The 24,287-nt window shown below is 36.2% G+C and overlaps 1 protein-coding gene across 13 annotated transcripts in view; it reads left to right on the top strand.

Moving 5' to 3' along the window:
- The window catches only part of LOC5567620 (glycogen-binding subunit 76A), a 51,560-nt gene extending 31,441 nt beyond the window's left edge, over positions 1-20,119 (top strand). For 8 of the 13 annotated variants that reach the window (XM_021840798.1, XM_021840804.1, XM_021840803.1 and 5 more), the window contains 3 exons: positions 9,513-9,563; positions 16,552-16,720; positions 17,352-20,119. In XM_021840798.1, coding sequence (XP_021696490.1) covers positions 9,513-9,563; positions 16,552-16,720; positions 17,352-19,127 — 1,996 coding nt within the window. In that variant the 3' untranslated portion in view covers positions 19,128-20,119. Of the gene's footprint in view, positions 1-9,512; positions 9,564-16,551; positions 16,721-16,787; positions 17,270-17,332 lie in introns of those variants that run through there. The other 5 variants (XM_021840809.1, XM_021840805.1, XM_021840808.1 and 2 more) reach the window with 3 other exon arrangements.
- The last annotated feature ends 4,168 nt before the right edge of the window (positions 20,120-24,287 follow it).

The raw sequence follows: 24,287 nt of genomic DNA, 5'->3' as shown, positions 1-24,287 counted from the left end.
GCCGTTAATAATTCTACTAAGTGCAAGTTAGAGCATACCAAGTACGATTATTTTCTTTTATTTTCAAACTGAACTTTAACTAGAATTTCAAATTTCAAAAATTCAAGAGCTGGACGCTTCGAAAAACCGTTAGAACCGCTCTTCCTAGTCCTTCCTAGACCACTCCTCCTTCCTGGTCACACAAAATCTCACTGGATTCTCACAAAATCCTGAGCATTGATTTCGGAATTCTGGAATAGATCCAAGCAAAATATGGACAGGCTTATCTAAAATATTAGGAAAATTTGTCACAAAATCTTGGGCATGATTCTCACAAATTCATTGATAATATTTTTATGGAAAGCTTGGGCAGGTTTCCATGAGTGCTTGACAGGGTCCTTACAGAATCTTCAATAGTATCTTCGATAGAGTAAACATTGAATATCATCATAGAAGCAATTCTTGGTGAGATTTTAATGATATTAGGGTGGCGGTGCCATTAGTGGACTACCTAAGCTATAAAAAATCATAACATAATAACGAAAAGCCTTAACAGATATCTTTTGGCGTCAACAGAAAGATTTCAATTTCATTTTCCTCTACTATATGGGAAAAAATATAAAAAGAGTGATAAAATTATTTTTTAAGCATAAAATCGCTTGAGCCACTATTGGTACACATGTCCCAGTAGTTGCGCTAGTACTCCAGTAGTGGACGTTCGGGAATGATACAAGGAATTTTAAACAAAATAGTTGATTTTTATATAGATTTAATATTTTCGGAGCAGCAACTGAAATCTTTCGAATGAAGCATAAAGATCATCGCTGGGACATTTCTTAATTTTCATATAGGGAGACTTACGGCTTTGGCACCATTCGACTATTATCGGCAATCAAATTTCAAACGCCAAATACACAGTATTTGTCTATCAAAACACACCAATGAAAATATTCAGATGATACTTTGCTCTGTCAGCTTCCCGCTGACGAGATTTCCGAGACGGAACAAACAATGTTACTAGAGATGTCCTCAATTCAAATGAACAGGCCTCAAAATGCGACTGATTTGGAGCTGCCGAACAGTTTCGCCTACAGCGCTTATGGGAAAGTTGCCGAAGAGAATGAAGCTGCCGACAATAGTCACACTGACAAGAGATGTTTGCAGCGTTGTAAAAACGTTTCCAGAGAGATTTCAACAAGTCCGTCGGTGTGAATCAATAGATGATTGAGCAGCGCATCCTAAGGAGAAGAAAATAACTTCTAAATACCAAACTAAGGTATTCCATACCAGATAAATTCCAATACTTACAACCTGAATGAGGTATGAATGAGCCCTGCATAAGAGGTAAAATACCTCAAATAATATCTCAAGCATATCCTACGAACACCAAACTGATAACTAGATCAGGTATTGTAATACCTCAATAATACTTGATGGATTTTCATATAAAAGTGAAATTTTTTAATAGTAGTTCAATACCTCCAGCAGACCTCAATAGCTGTTTAATACCTCAATGAAGTATTTTTAATTGTTTTAAAGATTTTTTTCAAAACCATTATAATACTAAATTGAGGTATTAATAACTGAACAATGCCTAATTTTGGTATGATACCAAAATATGGTATGCATAAGTTATTGGGGAGTTATTTGTTCCTCCTCGGGATGAATGTTAACAAACAAACACGTAATTTGGCTGCTGATGTCCGAGAAAATTACAAAAGAAGCGCGACATCGGCTTAGACTGCCGAGAATACGTAAGTTCCCCTATTTATTCAAAAAACTGCTTCTGTCAGTTGATCCACTATCGGAACACGACGCACACTGGGGCAGATCGCTGTTTTCGACGGTCAAAACCTCTAGTACTCTGGATATGCATCCTAGAGGTTTGGTGTCTTCGACAAAGTATTTTGGCATAATTTGTACTACATTTTGAGTCCTACGTATTTGATCTAGATAAGCTAAAACCGATCTAGATCAGTTTTATCTTTTGACAGAAGCATCCTAGCAATAAACATTATTCTGCAAAATTGTTCATCGAGACATTTATGACATTTCTCTGAAGACACTTACCCTCTATCACTGACGTAGATGATGCTGTTTGTTACTTTAGTAAAAACAGCCAAACAAATCGATTTTAAACATTTTTAGTATCAAAAAAACAAACAAAAAGTTAGTGATAGAGGGTAAGTGTCTTCAGAAGAAATGTCAAAAATGCCTCAATGAACAACTTTGCAGAACAAAGTTTTTTGCTAGGATGCTCCTGTCAGAAAATAAAATAAAAAGAAAAAAATTTCGACAGCGCCGCTTTAAAAATGCTACTTTAGATGTTCAGTCTTTTAATTTTAATGATTGATATTTATTCCGAGTAAAACTTGTCCAAAAGTCACTTTTTTTTTTCTTAACTCCCATGGTAGCTCCAGAGTTCCATTAATTTTCGACCAACTTGAGTCGTGGGAAAAAGAGGGTTAATCTGCTTGCAATGAATCCTGGTGCAACATTCTAGAGGCTCCAGAGAAACCTTCTGAGACGATTATTCGACTATTTCTGCAGAGTTTCCTTCTGGAATACTTTCAGGAACTCCATCAGGGATGCCACCAGTAATTTTTCAATGAATGCTTAGAGAAATTTCTATAGAATTTGGTCCAGAAAATCCTGGAGCATTCCAACAACTACTTTCATTAATTTTCACAGAGATTATTCTGAAAAAAAATCAGGATTTCCTCCAGATGTTTTTCTACTGATTCTTTCACCAATTTCTTCAAGTGTTACTTCTAGTCCAGATCCTACAGAAGTTCTTCCACACAGGATCATTTCAAAGTTTTTGAAAAATAGTTTAACGACATTTTTCCAAGAAACGACAATACTTTGAAAAAAAAAAACAACGATACTTTGAAAAAAAAAACATCCCTAATAACTCTCCAGAATTACTTAAAAATTCTTTAAGTAATTTGTGCTTATTCTGCACTGCGATTGAGTCGAGGCGAGTCGCTTTCACCTCGAGTGACGTGAGACGACTAATGTTAATCAAATGGAAGCGAGTCGACAATTGTCACCTCATTCGACTCGTCTCACCTCACACGCCGCGCAGAATAAACCCAATTATTTGATGACAAAACAATTATAAACTTTTCCAAGAATTGTTTGATAAATTCAACCTGTGATTCCTCATTATTTTCTTCTAAAAATGTCTCCAGCATTTTATCAAAGCATTATTGCTGCGGTTCAAGCACTCCACTAATAATGTTTCAAATGCAATTTCCAAATCTCTATGGTTTCTTCAAAACTCCAGCAATTATTGCAGTTATTGCTCCATTATTTTTAGATAAATTTCTACAGGGATTCAGTCCGAATTTCTTCAAAAAGCCTTGTAGGACATTATTTCATCAAGGCATACATAGAACTCACACAAGTTTCATCCCTGGATAAAAAACCGGAAAAAATCTTTGAAGACTTCCTTGTAAAAAAATGAATAAATCCTAGGGAAATTAATGGATAATTTTCTAAAGAACTTGGGACTTTCTTGAAAAATGTCTGATACTATCTGTGAAGGGATTCCAGATGGAATCTTCGAAGAAATTTCTTCGCCATGATAAAAAACAACCAATATGATGGTCTTTTGAGCTAAAACCATGGTTTGTATTAAGAAAACCAGCCGTGGTAGATACCGCAGTGAAGTTTTAATGAAAAAGTGCGTTTTTTGTTAAGAAAAATCCAGATTGAATTCTTGAAAGTATTTAAACATTTCTTGTAAGCATTACATAAAAAGTTCGTAAAAATCACAAAACAAACTCCTGAAGAGGTCTCTGGAGTAATATGTGGAAGAAATTTACAGTAAAACGAGCAGTAATACTTGTCGTAATGTCACGAAAAATACAAAAAAAAACTTTAGTGAAATGTATGTTCAAATGAGGAATCAAACTCGTGGTTTATGTTGTTCTTTTCAGTTCCTACAAGCCCTGATTTCCCTAAGATACCTATCAACTAAAAAAAAAATAAAAAACGCCCTCTAGAGACATATTCTGCTGTGAATCGCAAGTCAGTCCCATCTACATTTTCGTCAAAATTGAGTTGATATCAGTTCTTCTTATTTTTGGCATTACGTCCCAAATGGGACAGAGCCTGCTTCTCAGATTAGTGTTCTTATGAGCACTTCCACAATTATTAACTGAGAGCTTTCTTTGCCGAATGATATCAGTTCTCAACATATTATACAATGATCTTTCATAGCGCATATGAAAGAACATTGGATAATATGTTGAGAACTGATATCAACTCAATTTTGACGAAAATGCAGATGGGACTGCCTTGCGATTCGAGAAAATACTTTTTGTTCAATGAAATAAAAAAAAATACCAAGTAGAATTGTCCCATAATTTTTCGAAAATTTATATAGAAAATGAGTTTGAAAACTTCACATACATTTTTCTCAATGATTACGACTAGCAATTTACGGCAGTATTCTGGGTACGTCGCTGGATGTCCATAAATCTGAATCCCATTTTAAGGAAAAAGTTATTTTATAGTTAAAATCAAATAGAATATTTTTTAAAACTGATTTTGATGATTAAAGACTATTTCAGGTCATTTTATAAACATTCTTATTGTTTGTGAAAATTATATAAAAATCACCAAATTTCTCTATTTATTTTCGTATGTTGTATATACATTTACAAATATTTTTCAAATATTTTAAGTGTTTCGAAGCCAAAAACTTGTTTTAATATTTTAGAAAAAAATGAGACATTTTTCGCGGAGTTATTTCTTGTCAAATCGTATGTGGATCCCCGAATTGATTTTCAATCAATTGAAAAATTATAGCTGAACTTAGCTTAATGACTGATGAACAATAAGAGAATGTTCTTGGCTAGCGTTCCATACAAAAAAAGCAACAGAAGAGTTCAATGTGGCTCAATTATGCATTAAAGTGAAAGTAAACAAAGAAAACCTCTCATTTTAGATAGGTCCTTTTTAAAAGTTGCGCGACATTGTTCCCAATTACTTCTCAAATAACTTAAAAAAGCACCCCGGGTCACTTTGCCTGAAAGGTGTATCGTATTCTATCCTATATTTTCAAAAGGACGCATTGAAATGGAATTTTACTCGAACCAATGCTAAAAGAAATTAATCATCAGAGTTTGTATCAGTGTCATTTTTTAAAAACTAGTGAAAATTTTGTTAACAATTTTGTAAACTACATTAAAAAAAGCCTTGGTCAATGAGCCATAGAGAGTTTCAGTCAGACATGTAATCACATATATATGGAAAAAGACTTTTTCATGTACCGTTTTGATTCATATTACGGACAGCTTCAAATTCCGGACACTCTCGATTGTATCGGAAACATTTCACACGAAATGTTTCAATTTTCGCCGTCCAAAAGTTCTCATTCTCGAGGCTCGTTTTATTAGGTTTTTTCCATAAATATCATTGCAAATTTATAATGCCCAACTACCTTAGACGTCTCTTAAGTGGTTGAACGATTTCAATTGATGATTTGACTGTTCCATTAATGATTATCATGAGCTGTCCGTAATTCGCATCAAAGCGTCCGGAATATGAGGCAAAAGTGAGGGAGCGTCCGGAATAAGAATCTTGAAAAGGCCACACGTTTTGATTTATTTAAAATTATTCAAGTTGCGGACGCGTATTCTTTACCCACCATCCGAAAGTTAAGGGCTTCCGACGCTCGATAACGTTAAAAAATCATACAGAATGATTTATTTTGTATGGTCCAAGCTGGGTTATACTTCACTGAGGCCTTAAGTGTCCGTAATATGAATCAAAACGGTATATTTTTTGGTGAGGTGACCCCGAACTTTTGAACGGGAGAGTACTGCTGATGCCGTCACAAGTACGACCATGAAGGAAAAGACGACGGGAGTAGGTGCGTTGCTGCTTCTGTTGAACTTGACCTTGTAGCAAGCTACATGCGTGACGCGTGAGTTATCAAACTGATCGAAAGAGAGAGACAGATTGCTTTAGGCGCGCTACTATACCTCGTCCTCACGCTCATTTTCACTCCAAAAATAAGTCCCAAACGTTGCTTGATTGCAATCAGCAGCTCGCCAGGAAACCATGTGGCTCCATCGATCCAAAAAGTGTGGTTGTGGCTTCATAAGTGAAACAAAAGCTCTAGGGAAGACTGAGGAGTTTTGATCACCTTTTTTTATTGCAGCTGTATTCTGCAGGTAATTCAAACTTTGATGACTGCGCAAGCTCTCCTATTGAACTTTGCCAGAAAAATAAAAATAAAAATAAGATAATGTTCAACATTTCGTGGCAAATACCTTATTTTGAATTTTGTTTGAAACTGGTTTAGATTCCGAGAATTCGTGGGTTCAAGTCTACCCTGTCTCCCCTACGGTAAAAGCATCAACCAAACTTAATTGATTTAATATTCTCACCGCAGCATGATAGCCACTCGATATGATTGTTGCTGGCTGACGGGAGAAAAATTGGTTCAATATCAATTGGCCCCCATCTGGGCGGCGAAATTTATTATTAGTGGTTAGTGTGAACCGAGATCACGTCCTTCAGTCGATCCCTGTTCGAAGCATGATTCGGGGTATGACTTGCACTAATTTTCGATTGGGGAAAGGGGGTCAAAATGCACATAATGCGGTAAGATGGGACAATACATAAAATGACTCACGAACTACTAGAAGTGCTCCTTCACAAGCGTCAGGACATGTTTGTCTGAAAACAGTTTTACGAAACGTAATTATTTTCGCAATGCTAGAAGCATTTTGAATCTATTTCCCTCTATAAGGTCGCCTCTCCTGTCGAAAATTATGTAATATATACGTAATCATAAATAATGCAACTGGTACAAGCAACAGTATGCAGCAAACGGTAAATTGGATTAAGGTATATTTTCGGTTGGCCTCAAGCTATTCTCCGAAAAAAGTATCCGATGAGTCCTTTGAATAGTAGCATGAAGTAAAACAGATTAAATCGCGGACAAGGTCACAGACGAAGGTGGAGCAATTTTATTATGACTAAAATTTTAATTTTTATGTTTTTTAATTTTATTATGTAAAATTTTAAATCCAAAAAATATTATTATTGGTTAACTTTTCTTTTTTTTTGTCTTGGAATTACGTCCTCACTGGTGCAGAGCCTGCTCCTAAGCTTAGTGTTCAATGAAAATTAGAACTATTTTTTATGGACGCTGTTTTTTTTTTTTAATTTTACAGAATCTTATTAGCTAATTATGCATTTCTCGGAGATTCTTTAAAAACCTAAGGTTTCTCAAAAAAATCTTAATATATTTTTTCAAAAAGTCTTTTGGAAATCCTGTCTTCCTGAGGACTGTCGAAAAATTTCTTCATACATATTTACAAAATTTTTTTAACAGATTTCAGATATTGCACTAGGGATTCTTTTTGATATTTCACAAACGCTATTTCTAAGGAATCTCTGGGAAATACGATATCATTTAAATTTTCCAAAACTATCTTGATAACTCTGATTTCAATCTTCTTCATAAATACCTCCATAACTGCATTCAGAGATTATTCAGATAATTTCAACCATGTTGGAAGACTCCTTCATGATTATATTATATTACACTCTCCTATGATTCTTCTGATCATTACATTGTAATACCTGTAGAATGTAGAATTCCCTGATAAGTACCTAGAGATAGTTTTTCGTGAATTTTTCCATAAATTTCACAACTTTTTGCTCCAGGATTACTATTTTTTCATATCCGAATTGCTGCTTTTTACCCCAAACATTCTTCCATTAATTCCTATCCCAGTTGTCTTCCTTGAAGTATAAATAATCCAGGAATTTTAAATAATTTCGATAAGAAATCCAGAACGAAAAAAACTATCAACTTCATTTTCGAACCTTCACTATACAAGTATTTTTTGTTGCAAATAGTGACCCAAGTAACAATTCCACAGCAACTTGGCTTTCGTGTGGATTTATTAATGCTTTATGACAGTTTTGTGATGCTATAATATTTAGAGGCGACATTTAACGTTGCCAAAAGATGATATTTTGTAATTCGGCTCTTGGCTGTTTTCAAAACCTTTTAGAGCCAAAACATAAAGTCAAAATTTTGTGGGTACAAAACCTGCTTTATTGCAGCATACAATACCTTATTTCAATTGCTTTCCGTGGCTGAACGAGTCTTATTTGTAACGGCTATGATAAAAGACTCATATAATACAACTTGTTGTCGTAAAAGCTGCTTTTAAGCTGCATGACTTCCACTTGGATTCTAATGACTTACCTTATTTATACTTCCCAAATCAGTATTGGGGCTCATAAGATGCGAAAACACTATTTGCATTGCAAATTTAATACTTACCACTCCAATATAACGTCACTAATTTTACGTTATTACTAAGGAACACTTATTCCTAATGAGAAAATGCAAAACTGATATGAGTTTTAATTTTTTTTTGCGTATATCTTCAAAACAGCACGCCCGAACTGTCAAAATGTGTTAAATGTTGCTTAGTTACCATAAAAAACGAAAAAAAGCTGAGTCATCTTCAATCAGCATTTGTTAACGCAATTTTACATCCACAAATGTCGAATCATAACAGTGTGCCCTTATTTATGTATTTATGATAACAAAACAGCATTTGTCGATGGCAATCTATCAATTATGGTTCCGCCATATTAATTTCTCTCCGGTTGCCACAATTTCACTTTTTCAAAACATATTATCTCCATGAATTTGCCATAAGATGCTATGGTGTGATGATTTAACTGACTTAATATAATTTATAGCACATTTACTGCCCAACCAAACCAAGAAATGTTGAATTCTTCACCTGGCGGTTTATTTTAGCAAATGCTAAATAACTAGAAATATGCCACTTTCAGAAGGGGCATAGGCAAATTTACTTCTTTCTCATCACATTTCACAATAAATCTCACTCGGCACTAAAAATTCGAGCACTATATCCAAATAAATCACTTGAAATAAAATGCGCTAAGAAATAAATTATTGAAGCGAGATTCATCCAGTACAGGTGACCTCAAAATAGACACTAATCACGTTCTAATCTACAAGAGGTTTTGGGGGATGCGATGAAGGTAACAGTGCCTTGACCGTGGTTTTATGGGTGTTTATTTATAGCACCCTGGAAGTAATTCGTAAAACTAAAATTGTTATTTGGGGAACCATGCGTATGATATAATTGGATATCATACGTATGGTTCACTATTTTTTATGTCTGTTAGAAGCTTGGCTATGGTACTATAGGTCATATATACCTATTGAAATAATTGAACAATAATGAGATAAATTGAAATTCCAAGTGAGAGTAATTTGTTGGAACAGAGAGCAGATCATGCATAGTGTGTTTGTGTTACACTATGCCCTGATTAACACACGTATACTATTAAAATACATTATCATAAACTTTCCTAAATTGTACTTTTCTGGTTCCATCCTATAATCCATCCTAAACAAGCAAGTTCACGTATGCTTCCACCATTACCATTTTTATAAGTTCCCTAATTACTTTTCCCTCGTCCCTTATTCATCTTGAAATTTTCTTCTTTTCTAGATTCCATGACGCCTGGCCCCTGTCCGTCTGGTGGTGGGTTATCTTGATCAGGTTTTCTTGAGCTTTGTGCTGTTTTTTTCCTTATTTCACTGTTTGTCCGTTTCTCTTTTTGTCACGTTAAGAATTGCACGTTTCATAAGTTTGCGTTCCATACAATTAAGTTTTTACATATTTTTTCAAGTTTGTTGCTAAGTAAACGAATAGATTTCCTTAATTCGCTTTCTTAGCAACCAGTTTGAAAGTCACCCCCAGCCAATCAGAATCTGAGTTGGGTTTTCTCATAATTGCTTCGCTATTGGCTTTGTTCTTTTACGAGTTGTTTTCATCAGTTTTTCACGCTGTCCGGTCATGTATGAGCAACTCAGCCTCTCATATGACGAACTGCGATAAATTTGTTTTTATTTTCTTTTTCTTTTTTTTTGCGTGTGCCTTAATATACCCTTTTCAACTTGAGTTGGCGTGGATTTCTATTTTCGGAGTGCATCATTTGTGAGTGGAAGCAAAGTATAATATACGAAATGGGGGTGGAAATAAAAATCGCTCACATGACCAGGTCTGGCCCGACCATTCCACAGATGCTGATTGATCAAAGTGATGAGTACTTTGGACAATTATTGCAAACTTGAATGTATAAATCTACGTTCGCCTATAAAACATTTTTCAACAAGTTCAATCAATAAATAAAATAAATCCTGCTACTTCATTTACATCGTAAATATCTTCTCGATATTAATGTATACTTACTAAGGGCAGTTCAAATTGCAAAAATAGTTTAAAAATTCTATCTACCATATTCTTTTTACAATCCTTATGAAGAAAATTTCCGAGGTTTTTCCTTCTGTGTTGTTCTAAAAAATACAACAGAACAACTACAAAAGTGTTACACGATCTCAAATATATTTGTAGATTTTCACAAATCTAAACAAATTCCTTAACATTTTTAAAAGTTGACCAAGGGATATCCAGAAATTTTCCTGATAAAGCTTTAAGTGTTTGCTCAATAGACTCTAGGAGCAAGTTATTTTATAGGACTCTTAGAGAGAGTTTTTCTGGAATCTTAAGATGTTTGTTTAGAAGATTTACCGATTAAAACCTCAAAATCTTTTTTTTTTTTTTCTTCCATGACTTCGCATGGAACTTCATTCCTAGATTCCAGATTCCTAGATTCCTAGATTGAACCTAGATTCCTAGAGAAATTTTCTAGCAATTCTTCCAAAAACTTTCCATATTTAGAGAAAACCCTTGGAAATGAATGAATATTTTAAGATAGAATTCAATCTTAGCTTGGGACTTAACAAGTATAAATATTATGACCGAGACAAATCAATACCATGTCAATAAAAAACATGTCACATAATCGTATTCAAACTTACAAAATTAACGACATTTATGTTCTAGAAATAGTAAAACATAACACTATTGAGAAAAAAAATTAAATTGTATTCTTTATATTGTGGTTCAAAAATTTAAAAAGTTTGAAAATCCAATATCCCATATCTTTAAAACAATCCTTACCATAAAAATAGTTCTGTGAAATTTTCAGCTTTTTCGGTGATGATGATTATTACCCAAACTGAATGGCCCAAAGACAATCTAGGTTTATACAGAAATTAATATGGAAAATTCGTGAAAAATATTCCAAACATGTTGGTACAATGCAATGTAAGTACAAACTTATCATCCCATAGTAAAAACTCATTTATCAAATCCCAATGAAGGATATTGCTAAAGAAATAATTCCCTTTGCAGCTAATTTTGTTAGGGATTTTGGTAGATGTTTGCAGGGCTATTATAATAATCCCATATGAAGTTAAATAATGCCAAACAAACTAATGAATATCTTTTCTCCTATCCGTCGGATGGAATTTCTCTCTTCAGCAAACTTCTTTATTATGGATTGAAGAATGAGATTTCACTATAGAATAACATGTATGTACTTACATTCTAGTACTAACGTGTTTGGAACATTTTTCAAAAAATTTCCATAGTAATGTCTATATAAATCTACATTGCCTTTGGGCCACCTTTAAATCTTCACCTAGAAAGCTGAACATTTTACAGAACACTATGTTTATGGTAAGGATAGTAAGGAAGATATGGGTGATTGGATTTTCATACTTTTTTAAATTTTGAACCGCCTTATTGTACCACCTACACATTGCATTGATAGAAGTAACTAATACACGGAGAAAAAAGAATTGTCCAGTCAATAATATTTGCTGGTAGATCAATCATATTTTTAATTGAATTTCAGTAAACCATACATTAAAATTGTTTTTTTTTTGCTTAAAGCCGCGTCATAATTCATATGGCATAGACGTACTAATATCTCGGATGTGATCCAATGGACATTCTGCGTCATTGATAGAATTGATGCCCATTTGAAATAATTAATCTATTCGAAGTGGACATTAATACCGTTTTGATTCATATTACGGACACTTAAGGCCTCAGTGAAGTATAACCCAGCATAGAGCATACAAAATAAATCATTCTGTATGATTCCTTAGCGTTATCGAGCGTCGGAAGCCCTTAACTTTCGGATGCTGGGTAAAGAATACGCTTCCGCAACTTGAATAATTTTAAATAAATCAAAATATGTGGCCTTTTCATGATTCTTATTCCGGACGCTTCCTCACTTTCGCCTCATATTCCGGACACTTTGATTCGAATTCCGGACAGCTCATGATAATCATTAATGGCACAGTCAAATCATCAATTCATATCATCAAACCACTAAAGACACGTCTAAGGTGGGTGGGCATTATAAATTTGCAAAGATATGTATGGAAAAAGCTTAATAAAACAAGCCTCGAAATTGAGAACTTTTGAACGGCGAAAATTGAAACATTTCGTGTGAAATGTTTCCCATACAAAGGAGAGTGTCCGGAATTTGAAGCTGTCCGTAATATGAATCAAAACGGTACTATTGGTGACGATCAGTTTGCCTTTTGCTAACCAGAATGATCCGTAGCCACTCTTACTATTAGCTAGCTAAACACATCGTTATCATGTACGACGTAGGGAATATTACTCTGAGGAAAATTAATATTACTCTGAGGAAAATTACTAGTAGAAATTACTGAGTAGAAATAAGTAGCTACAATCTTATTTTAATATGGTTTTTACATTGGCCATAAAAATAAATACCTCTTTTGTAACAACGGTATAAATAATCTAATTCCAGCTTCATTTTCGCAAAATTTACAAGTAGAAAGTAGGCTTTGTGAAGCATTGCATTTGCCACCGAAAAGTGAATCTTGTAGGAGACTGTTATAGAAGCCTAAGGTAACTTTACTCTTAAATATTCTGACTATGGAAAGTAAGATGACTAAATGACTATGGAAAGTAAGACGCTGAGGTCGATCATTAGGGTTCACTTGCTAGGTTCGAGAAATTGTTGAAGAGACAAGGAAAGTGACTTTTTTCTTTAAGGATATATGAACGTAATGACCAATAAATACTTTTAACAATAAAAATGAAATTAACTAGAACTACAACTAAACAGCCTAATTTTGTTAAAACTTCACGACAATTGACATTTAAGCCTCAAATTTTACGTAAAAGACAAGAGTAATCAAAATAGCACTTAAACGACAAATTATTCAAAACCATTTTGACTAGACAGTATTAGTAATGACACTACTACACTACTAGTTCAAACAAATTCTGCTGGAGCTGCTGATTTTCACAGATTTTCTCAGATGCAAAGGAATATGGGTATTCTTCAAAAACTATCACGTCACAATACTAATAAGAAAACAGTGTTCATGTGGGCACCATAGCCTAGTCCGTCTGAGTATTGGTCCTGGTAGAGGGGAAACTTGGCAAAAGCCAGACCGAGGGTTCAGCCTTGACAAGTAAAGCTGTCAGGCAGCTCCCACTGAATACCATACAAAAAAAATAATTACACAAATCCTAAGAACGAAAATTCATAGACTTCTTCGTTTTTCTAAGAATGATAGTTGTATAAATCACATGTGCTTCATTACGTTACTGAAAAGCGTTGTGTAATAAATCATTACGCAACTAAAATGCATTGCGTAATGAGTCATTACCAAACGCTTTCAGTTCGATAATAGACTCATACGAAAATGCGGGAAAGTAGGCCATTCCACGACTTGTTGGCATGATGAAAAACAGCCTATTACGATGAGAAATTGCAAAAAAAACATTTATTTTACTCAAACACGTCGGAGCCCTTAATGAAAACAAAAGTGAAAGAATTGTTTACATCGATCGGTTGTCCCGTTCTCAAGCCAACACGTGACATACAAACATCATTTAATTTCCATTTACATACCTAAATATGCAACTTTTGTTCATCTTATTATTCTATTTAACCCGTAAAGTGGCAGGACGGACCTTAGTTCACAAAAATGCTTCGATCTCAGTCAATAGTCATCCGAATCCAATTCTTTAAAAAGTTATGGAAAGGGGATTAGTGTACCTACATGTTGATGGGTGACCCATCCCTTCATACCCCTCCCCGTTTTTGTTTGACTCGAAAACCTTGGCTTTTTAGCGTTTTTCTATAGCAATTTTACTAAGCATCATGAAAACAAAAATGTCATGCTGATTTTTGCTCTCCAAAGTGGTCAAAACGATGAACTCAGACCAACGCAGGCATTTTGGACCATTATGGTCCTCTCGGAAGAGGATACCGATGAATCCAGTTTTATATAGGAGTTTTCATGTGAAGATGGCTGTAACTCAGTCATATACGAAACAAATCGAATTCTGTAGCTAGCATTCGGCAGCAAACTCTTAGGTTTATGTTTTTGGTGGCGCTGAAAGTTGACGCATCCCCTCTAGCCCTTGTTTTTTTTTTAATTGCATCAATCTATTATTTTTGTTTGAAGATTAAATTAAATTTTCAAATTCGCAGAAGAAAATAATTGACATGATGGTGGAAATAACCTACTAGTATTTATTTTCAATCTAAAGGGCCAAAATACAGAAAATTATGCGTTAGACATGGTTCATAGCTGGATCCTGGAGAAATACTTAATCTGGTGCAACTCTACTTGGATCCAAGAGATCTTTATGCCATAAACGAAACATGGCAAAAAAACATTTGACTGATTACTTGCAAAAAATAATGACATAACTCCAAACAAGCATCTTTCCAGGAATCCATTAGAGATTTTGCCAAGAATGTCTTTAAGAAATAAACAAAATCTGCCAAAGAATTCTTAAACTTGCCATTTATACATCCTTCGATAAGCTCTTCATGAATTCATTAAGAGTCTCATAATGAATACGCTGAGAATGGCACGAAGAATTCACTGTAACTCTACAGAAACTCATACAAAATCTCGCCAGGGACCTCACTAGGACTTAGTCATAGATCACAGATTAGTCAAGTTTGTAATCTAAACAAGGCTTCTTCAGGAATCTGCCAAAAAGCAATTCTTAATGAATGTATCTAGAATGTCAAAGGCAAACCACTTAAATCTGCCAAGAAATTTCTTTAAAATCTTGTAGTTCAGTTTTTCTCCAATCGCTAGTAATCGCTCGTTTATAGAATTCACTAAAAATCTTATTTGCACTAATTGAAAAGATGTCATCAAAAATGTGCCATGACACTTATGGAAAGTCATAACGCATCTCATCAAGACACTCAAGTACTCTTGTAAACACTTTCCAAGGATCTCAATTATTTTTCCCAAAAACTCAAACAAAAACTGTTTAGAGTTTAAAGATGTTCGTTCACAATTATTTTCCCGGAGACCATATAAAATTCCCGTTTTTCCCTACTTTTTCCCGATGCATTCATATTCCCGTCTTTTTCCCGGTTCGGTGGCCACCCTGGAGAAGGTACCGACCGTGATTGTTTTATATTGACTTTGTTATACCAAGTTATGTCAGTTAATGCGACTGAACGGTAAAGAGAGTCTGTAGAAGATTTTTCAACAGCTGTCTCGCTGGCAAGATGAAGTTTGCCGGGACCACTTGTAATGAATAAAAATTGTGATTAGTTTTCATTTTCCAATAACTACCATAAAACATGATGATTTTCTCATTTTTTATGACCCATGCTGTAATTGGCTCTTATAGTCAGTGAGTTAACAGATCGACCGTCATCATCTATGTTTTTTATGTATTTCCATTTTTACCGTTCAACAATTGCTGAAAGTGTGTTTTCCTTTGTTGAACGTTGCATAAAATCTCCACATATCGTTCCGGTTCATGCTATCGTGTGTTTCAGCTATTACATTTTCTTCGTGTTGCATCACCATTCTGCTTATGATTCGCTTTTCTTCAGTGCCGTGAATCGTAAGTCAGTCCCATCTGCATTTTCGTCAAAATTTTGTTGAGTTCAGTTTTCAACATAGCTTCCAATGCTCTTTTAGCTACACTAATGAAATAATATGATTTGTTCGGAAAATTAGGAAAAAACAGCAAGTCAAATTGTCCCATAATGAAAAATAACCTCATATCAGTCCCACTACAGATTTACGTATCGTGTAGCACAAAAAAGAATCGTGTTCTGAATACCTTTATATTATTCTCGGAGAGATATTATTCTCGGAGAAAATTTTCTGACGAAATGAAACTGATACAATGGTCGGTTTTAAGAGCACCTTTTATAAGCATATACTTGAGCTTAACACTTCCTCAACTTTCGCTTTCTTTTGTTGAACAACAAAAGTTGTTGTGGGATCGAAGCCCAGCAGAACGACTTGGAATCAGAATATAAATTGAATATCTTTTACGGATATTCATGATTAAACTTCAATCCTTTATCATTCAAGCAGCATCTTGAATAATTTCCTATTTCCGATGACCACGATTTCTAGCCTTGTGTAATTATCACTGGTGTATAACGCTATACACTCAGTCCGTAGTCATCACTATCAGAAATAAAAATGGTGGCAAAAACAGGGCTGAAGGGGCTTAAACTTACAAAATTTTAAAAGATCGTTGAAAGTGTGATTAAGAATTCGTTTGTACTTTGACTAGGTATATTCTAATACTATGAGTTTGAGCAACTCTTTTTCTTAACAATTTCTTTTCTCTCCCCATTCCATTACAGAAACTGTCTAGCTTCCATGAGTACGCCAGGCGATCCGTCGGCAGCCGGTGGAGGACCTTACAGACCGTGTGGAATCACATCACTGCTACCAATTGGCATGTCGTGCCGCGGCCGGGCCGAAGCCTTTGCCCGTAGTCTACAGACACGTCTCCGAACACTCGGCGCACAGGTGAGACCTAAATCCGGTGGTAGTGTTGTACATAGTATTCACTATTATCTAACAGCGCTAATACGGCCATTGCTATTTCTTTCTCCATCTCTTCATCAAAAACAACTACCATTCTTCTATCTAACCACGACTCGCCCATTCCGTAAAAAAAATACTTCTTGGTTGCATTTTCAGCGCCTCAGTTCTGACCACACCAGCTGGTTCAAGCCGAGCATAATAAGCCGATCAGATTAACCGTGGCGAATTGATGTACCTTCTTTTACTGTTTCTCTCTCTTTCTTCCATCGATCGTGAAAATCGGAAAATTTACCCAAACTAATTCCATATTGAACCGATCCGCCAAACTTTTGCGCGCATGCTCGCACTGCTTTCCATGTTTTGTCACCACATTCTGGGCAACCACGAAAATGCCAATGTTGCCACCCAACGACACGAATCACCGCCGGAACGCCATCGTCTTAACTGTGCGCGTCATCCAACCCACTACCACAACCATCAAATACCAAACCATTCTCCGGTAGGGATACTACTAATCGAACATTCCAAAAAGTAATGCATCCACGTATCATCTTAGAGTAGAACAACAACTAACCATTAGTCGCGATTAATTAGGGTTAAATACTCATTGCAGGGTAATGCCGAGGAGGGCGCTCAGATCACCGACCATCCCCACGATAATGAGAACACATGGCTATCACAGGACGAAGCGACGGCTGTAACTCGGTTGCAGCCCCTGCCTATGGTGGCCAACGAAGCTGATGGTTTCTACGATTTCGGCCTTGAAAACGAAAGTCCCGGTTCACCGATTGAAGAGTGTGAATATACAAGGCTTATCGAGACGGCGACTGCTACACCGGCCGAAATTGCGCCTGAATCAGGTTACGTGTGCGCTTCGCCCTGCTCTACACCTCAGGTTAGCCCGGAGCACACTCCATCGAGCCAGAGTTCGTCCGACTGCCAATTCTACGATCCGGAGACCTCGGATCTCGAGCAGAAATCAACCAGCGGCTGTGATTATTACGACTGTACTACCTCTGATCCAACTTCGGCGGCGTCCAATAGAACGCCTGCAGCTGCAGTAGAACACCCACAAATATCTACCTCAAACGCAGAAGGAACGGCAACAGTTACTGCAACAGCAACAAGACAAACTAGGCGCAAGTCCCAGAATGGTCACTTGCCGAGTGGCCTAGGTGTGGTAAACGTCGATAGTGATAGTTGTTCAGAATCGCTACCTCCTTCGCAATCCACCGAATCGCATTCACACGATTCGACTTACACAGGACTGAGTTCGAACAACTCGAACAGTACTCTGCAGGACGTCACAATGGAGGCCGAAGACGCGGATGAGGCCAAACAGGAGGTGCCTCAAAGCAGAAGTGAGCAAAAGGATGACCATTCGCAAGATGAAACAGATCACGGAAAAGTATTAGCGAATGGTCATGCCATTATGCCAAAGGGGACGTTGGTCCGTCAAGACGATATTAGTGAAATTGATGTCGATGTGCTACAGTTCGTCAACGGAGATGCGGAGGATGAACCGGAAGATGAGACACACAGTCCCAAGGTCGAAATGGCCGAAGTGGAGAAATTGCTACAAGACTGTAGTGTTGAGCAGAAATCTGCAGAGGAGAAACAAGATCACAAGCGAGAGGGCATGTCGTCCGGCGATGAGGATGAAGACTTCGTCAGACCGCAGCGAATGCGAAGATGTTCATCACTGAAAACGGGCAAGACACCACCAGGTACTCCTGGCCGGAAAAAGTTTGTTCGATTTGCAGACGTACTCGGACTTGATCTGGCTGATGTAAAAACATTTGTTGATGAAGTTCCTAAAGTGCCGAAATCGGCCTACGAGGATCTGGACTTTTGCCTAGAGCCTCCTGTAGTTCAACAGATCAGTTTGGGACCGAAAGCCGATCGAGTATTGGTGCCGCTCTTCCAGCAACCGGGTGCCCTACCTTGCTTCCTAGACAAGGTTCGCGAGAAACAAGTTAACCTGGAAAATGCGGCCGTGACTGATCCAGTTACTCTCACCATCACCGGAACCGTTCGTGTCCGAAACCTAGATTTCCACAAGTCAGTCTATGTGCGGTACAGCACAGATAGCTGGCGCAGCTTCTCGGACCTCCAGGCCAGTTACGTGGAAAACTCCTGCGACGGTTTCTCCGATAAGTTTGCCTTCACCATCTACGGAAACTCGGTTCAGATAGGGCAGCGTATTGAAATGGCGATACGCTTCCATTGTCGGGGCCAACAGTACTGGGACAATAACTACGACATGAATTACGTTTTCCAATGCTTGCCAATCACCCAACCGAATCAGATCGCGCAGATTGCGGTCAAACCGGCCAATATAGACGCCCATATCAGTCCAGACGAAACTTGGTGCAAAAGCTTCTACTGAATGGGTCCCTCCATAATCCGCTGCCCCCAAAAACACCAAAACCCTCCGACTACAACTGAAACTTATACAATAACAAGAACAGCAGCAAGCAGTAGGAAAACGATACAATATTGCATGATTGTGATCGCAAAAACCGGTCCGATTACATGTGGAATTAACTAAAAAGCTTCACAATTCATTTCAATCGGACGCAAAAATTTTAACATGTGTAGTATTATCATTGGTTTTTAAACAAATCCCATCAGGGGTTTTTAACTCTTTTTATCCAAAGCGCCTTCATGATAAAGATCCCGCGTTGAAAAATAGTGGACATAAAAGTCCATTGCAATTAGAGCTTCACTGAAAAAGTATGGTTATTGTATGTAACCAAGAACTTAAAAAGTTCCCAACTATCTTGAGATTAGAACATCATTTTTTAATTTAGATATCAAATTTTAAAAAGTAAACTAGATCTGACGGCACGTGTAGTTTGCCGCGAGGACAACAGTTCCCAATTGAAATTATGCGAACTGCAAATTGTGTAATTAGCAATGATCGTTTATTCAAAGAGTTGATAATCATGACCTATTAGCTTAGATTTGTAAACCAATTGTTAAGCTAATCAAAAAAACACACTAATACTTCAGATTAGAGTTGTATGCGTGTTGAAAACCAGTCTATATTCATTAACAAAAGCAGAAACTAGCATACGTTGAAAGGCATAACGAATTGAAGATGAACTATGGACATTGTTGTGTTTCTAGAAATATTTATATCAAAACCATCAAGAAACGTTATTGCATGCTCTCGAAAGACTAGTGCGTGAAATTGTTTGTTTATTTTATGATTTTTATGCGACGGCAACTAGACAGACAACAATTATGTATAGAACGAACGAGAATAGCAGACAAATGATTGAGAAACTAGCTACAAGGAAACAGATAGCAAACTATATCAAAAGCAATTTTAACGCACCCACTTACATGGAAATAGCAAAAACTAAAAGCAAACAAGAAAATGGCAGAACAAATACCGAAACACGAATCACATACCTATTCATAGGAAAAGCAAAAAAAATCGAAAACAAAAAAACTGGTGTCTTATGAAAGAGTTGAAAATTGAGCAGTAAAATTAGGCATACTATATTTGAGTTAAGTACATAAACACACCCCATGTATAATATAGAAGTTTACCCAAAGATTAGAAAATAAAGAAATGTTTAAAAAAAATCGTTGAGTGTTTGTTTGATCTGCAATTTTTGCATGCTGTGTATTCTTGATTTCGTTACGTTTCATTGTCCTAATTTTTTCTTAAGGTATTATTTCGAAAAATTTTTTAGGCATTAATTTATTGATTATTTGATGGTCTTCCCACGGAAATTCTTGATTTTTTTTTAATTATCTCTTGAAATTACGTTAAAATATTTTTTAAGAATTCCTCCAAAGATTTTTCCAAATTCTTCAGGAAAAACCTAAGTTTTCCAATATCTTTATTAATTCAATCAGAAATGATCGCTGATTTTTTAGGATTTTCTTCGAACTTAAGGTTTAAGATTTTTTAAAGATTTCAACCAAGAATGCCTATAAGGATATTTTCAGAAATTTCACCAGAGACTCTTCTCAAGATTCCTTCTGGAAGTCCTCAGGAAAATCTGTGAAATTTCTCATGAAAGTACTTATCCAGGAATGTCAAGGATTTTTCTAATTTCGGAAGAAATTACTTAAAAAATTCGGAAGTCATTTCTGAAACACTCTGATGAATCTTCTGTAGAAATTCCTTCATAGGATCTCTGTGAAGGCTACTAGTTTCTGAGGAAATCATGGTGGTTTTTTAGATAAATTGACAATATATCTATTCTAATATTGTTATCGAATCCCAAGAAAATATTTTATAAAATTTTCTGAAGGAATTTCTAGAAAAACATCGAGCACAATTCAGGAAGAAATTTGTATAGAAATGATCGGAATAAACGCTGTAAAATTTGCTGGTATGGTAGAATCCATCGAGATTTTATTTGAAAAATTGCTCGAGAAATGTTTTGAATAGCTCCTAAAATAATTCGTGGTCGAATTGGACAAATATTGGACAAATTCATAGAAATAAAGTGGAGTAACTCGGCGAGGAATTTCGAATGATCGAATTTATTGAGAAATTCGTGGAGGAGCTCTTAATTTCCTGGAATAATCCCTTTCTTAGCCAAGTTGTAAAAACCGCAGTTACCAAAGCAAAGCCAGGTTGAAGGTGCCTGGGTTCGATTCCCGGTCGGTATTCTTTTCATCAGTATTTTGAGAAATTCAAATTCTCATATCTCACGATTGAAATTTCGCATGCGTGAGTTGTCAACCACGCAACTCAGCAGTCAAACAATCATGGATGATTTGGCTCATATGTTTGACTCCTTGCCTCGTATTTCCACAGTTCACTCACACAAAGCAATGATTTCTTGTTAGTCTGGTCAAATTTAAATAATCCTATCTAAGTAAACGTGTTTTTGATAGGCTCTATGACTGAATCATTTTCGACGACACGAATGTAATTGAATGATTTTGCATGAAAAACTCAAGCATGAGATTTTCGGATCAGATCTCTAATGAGTTTGCTCATTGATTGAGATTTGAGTGTGAGTCGGTCTACACTGCTTTTCGTAATGGAAATTTTCTTAACTTCCATAGAGTATCATCGTACCTGCTACACGATGTACGAATGCGAAACTGGCAATATTGTCAAAGAAAGCTCTCAGTTTATAATTGTGGAAGTGCTCATAAGACCACTAAGCTGAGATGCAGGCTCTGTCCCAGTGGGGACGTAATGCCAAGAAGAAGAATTTCTTACGAAATTTCAAAGTAGCTCCTCCTGAGCTAACCGTTGAAGAATTCGTGAATAAATCCATATGAAAATGACAGGAGTCAAAACTTCGGTGTATGAACTGCTAGAGAAGTTCTTATATGGTCGGTGTTCAGACAGACCGGACTAGACAATTTTTTGGAGCTCGAAAAATACCTTTAAAACTTCATCAATTCTTATTTTTTCAATGCTATTATGTTACAAATGTATCATCAAATAGATAAGTTCTATTACTACAGCGAGTATTATAAATATTTTGAAATTTCGAATTCCTGAGATACGTTTCTCGGAAACCTTACAAAAAGCACTTGGTACAGTCTGTCTGAACACCGACCATATGGTGTGCTGTGATAATCCCTTAACGAATGTCATCAAAAACTCTGAAATGAATCTTTGGAAATTTTGTTGTAAGATTCTTTTGAAGATCTGCTATACACTACTGGAGAAATTTGTGGATAAATTGGTGGACAAATCTCTAGGGGAATTCATGGAATAGTAGGGGAAAGTGGGGCAGTTTGGCCACCTTAAGGATGATTTCCAACAATGTTTAGATGAATACACTAGATCCTCATGATTTCCTTTGTCTTATAAAGTTTATGGTTGAATGATTGATTTTTCAAAATTTGTCCTTTTTCGAGTCGATTTTTTACTGATGGGGTGATATGAGCACCCCATTTTTTATTGCAAAATAATCTCATATAATCTAAAAATTCAGTTATGTTGTTACTACACTTGAAAGTTATTAGTATTTATAAACAATCCGTGCAAGAAGATATAATGTTTAAGAACATTCTAACAGTCCAACATCATCATTCTGAAACGATGAAATTTATAAGAGCCATTTGGGGCAATATGGGCAGTTTTTTCGAACATCATTTATTTATTAGAGTTTTGAAAACTGACTTATAACACGCCTATTGCTTCATTTCCTCATCAGCTTTGGGGTTGCATGTTATTTCAGATGAAATTTAATGAATTTATGCAGTTTTCAAGGGGTGCTCATTCCATCCCATTGGCCAAACCGCCCCGACTACCCCTATCTGGGTATTTTTAAAGCATAATCTACTGGTGGTAGTTCAGGATGAATAACTTCAATTATTCCATTAAAAAATGCGGAAGAATCCCTCTGGAGAATCTGATCCCATTCCTAGAAGAGTTTATGAGAGATCTCTAGGGGAATATCTGGAGCAATACCTGGAGAAGCATCTGAAAGTATAACAGAAGAAATCACTAGAAGAATTCCTAAGGCATTTCCATGGAGAATCTGAACAGAAATTCATGGGTAATAATCGCATAAGAATCTATGTTTCTCTGGAGCTTCTAGAATTCTAGTGACTTTAGAGACCACATTGGTTACAGAAGAGACTTTAGAACCTTCTATTAAAAGACCATCAAATAATAGAGGCTTTTTATAGACTTGCATTAAAGAAAGAAACCTACTTAGCCCTGGGCTCTGTTATGCACTATGGTATGAATAAAAACATATTTTTGCTATTACGTTGCAAATAAGCCTACTTTATATCAATGTAATGCACAACATAACGGCCTACTTTTCCTGACAACAAAACCAATGCTGAAAAGTGCTACTTTTCAGCACTCATTTCGGTGCTGAAAAGTAGCACTTTTCAGTTCTGTTTTGAGAGTCGCCAAATCTGCGTCTCTCCATACTCATCATATACCACTAAACAGCTCGAATATTTATCGTCTCTTTATACGCCTGTATCTCAAGTTTTTGACCATGGTCATGCATACTACTGCTTCTGCAACTATTGGGCGATTGGTATCCGAGTAAAGGGAGATCGAGAGCCATTCTGATTTAGAAGCTGGTCACCCAGTGTTTGTAAAGGTTGATGTAGGGTAAATCCCAAAATATCCGGAACCTAACTTCAAGCTTCTTCACGGTTCGTGCAGGCAATTTGGTACATGAGAAATAACTTTTAAAAGTCGAAATTGTGTGCGGCGTCTAGTCTGGTCCCTCGTCGAAATCCGATCAATAGATTCTCGATTGAAGCGTGAAAATTTGTGACTGTCATAATTAAGATCAGGCTGCTGTGTCACAGCCTACCTGATTGAAAACTACGGTGTCTATGCGTCGCAATAGAACGGCATTTTTCGTAATACAGTTAAACCTCCATGAGTCGATGATCCATTACTTGATATCGACTCATGGAACCATATTAAAAATCAAATTTCATGGTTACTATGATGGTCCCCTCAAACGGCTCTCCATAGCATTGCTGTTCCATGACTCGATATTTCCATGAGTCGATGGTCCCTTCAATATCGACTCATGGAGGGTTGACTGTAGCAAAAAACGTTGTATGCAACTCGATTTTT

This window comes from Aedes aegypti, chromosome 2 (genome assembly GCF_002204515.2).
Source record: "Aedes aegypti strain LVP_AGWG chromosome 2, AaegL5.0 Primary Assembly, whole genome shotgun sequence".
Classification (NCBI taxonomy): Eukaryota; Metazoa; Arthropoda; class Insecta; order Diptera; family Culicidae; genus Aedes; species Aedes aegypti.
The sequence above is the reverse complement of the archived record's forward strand: the minus strand, read 5'-3'. Positions and strand labels throughout refer to the sequence as shown.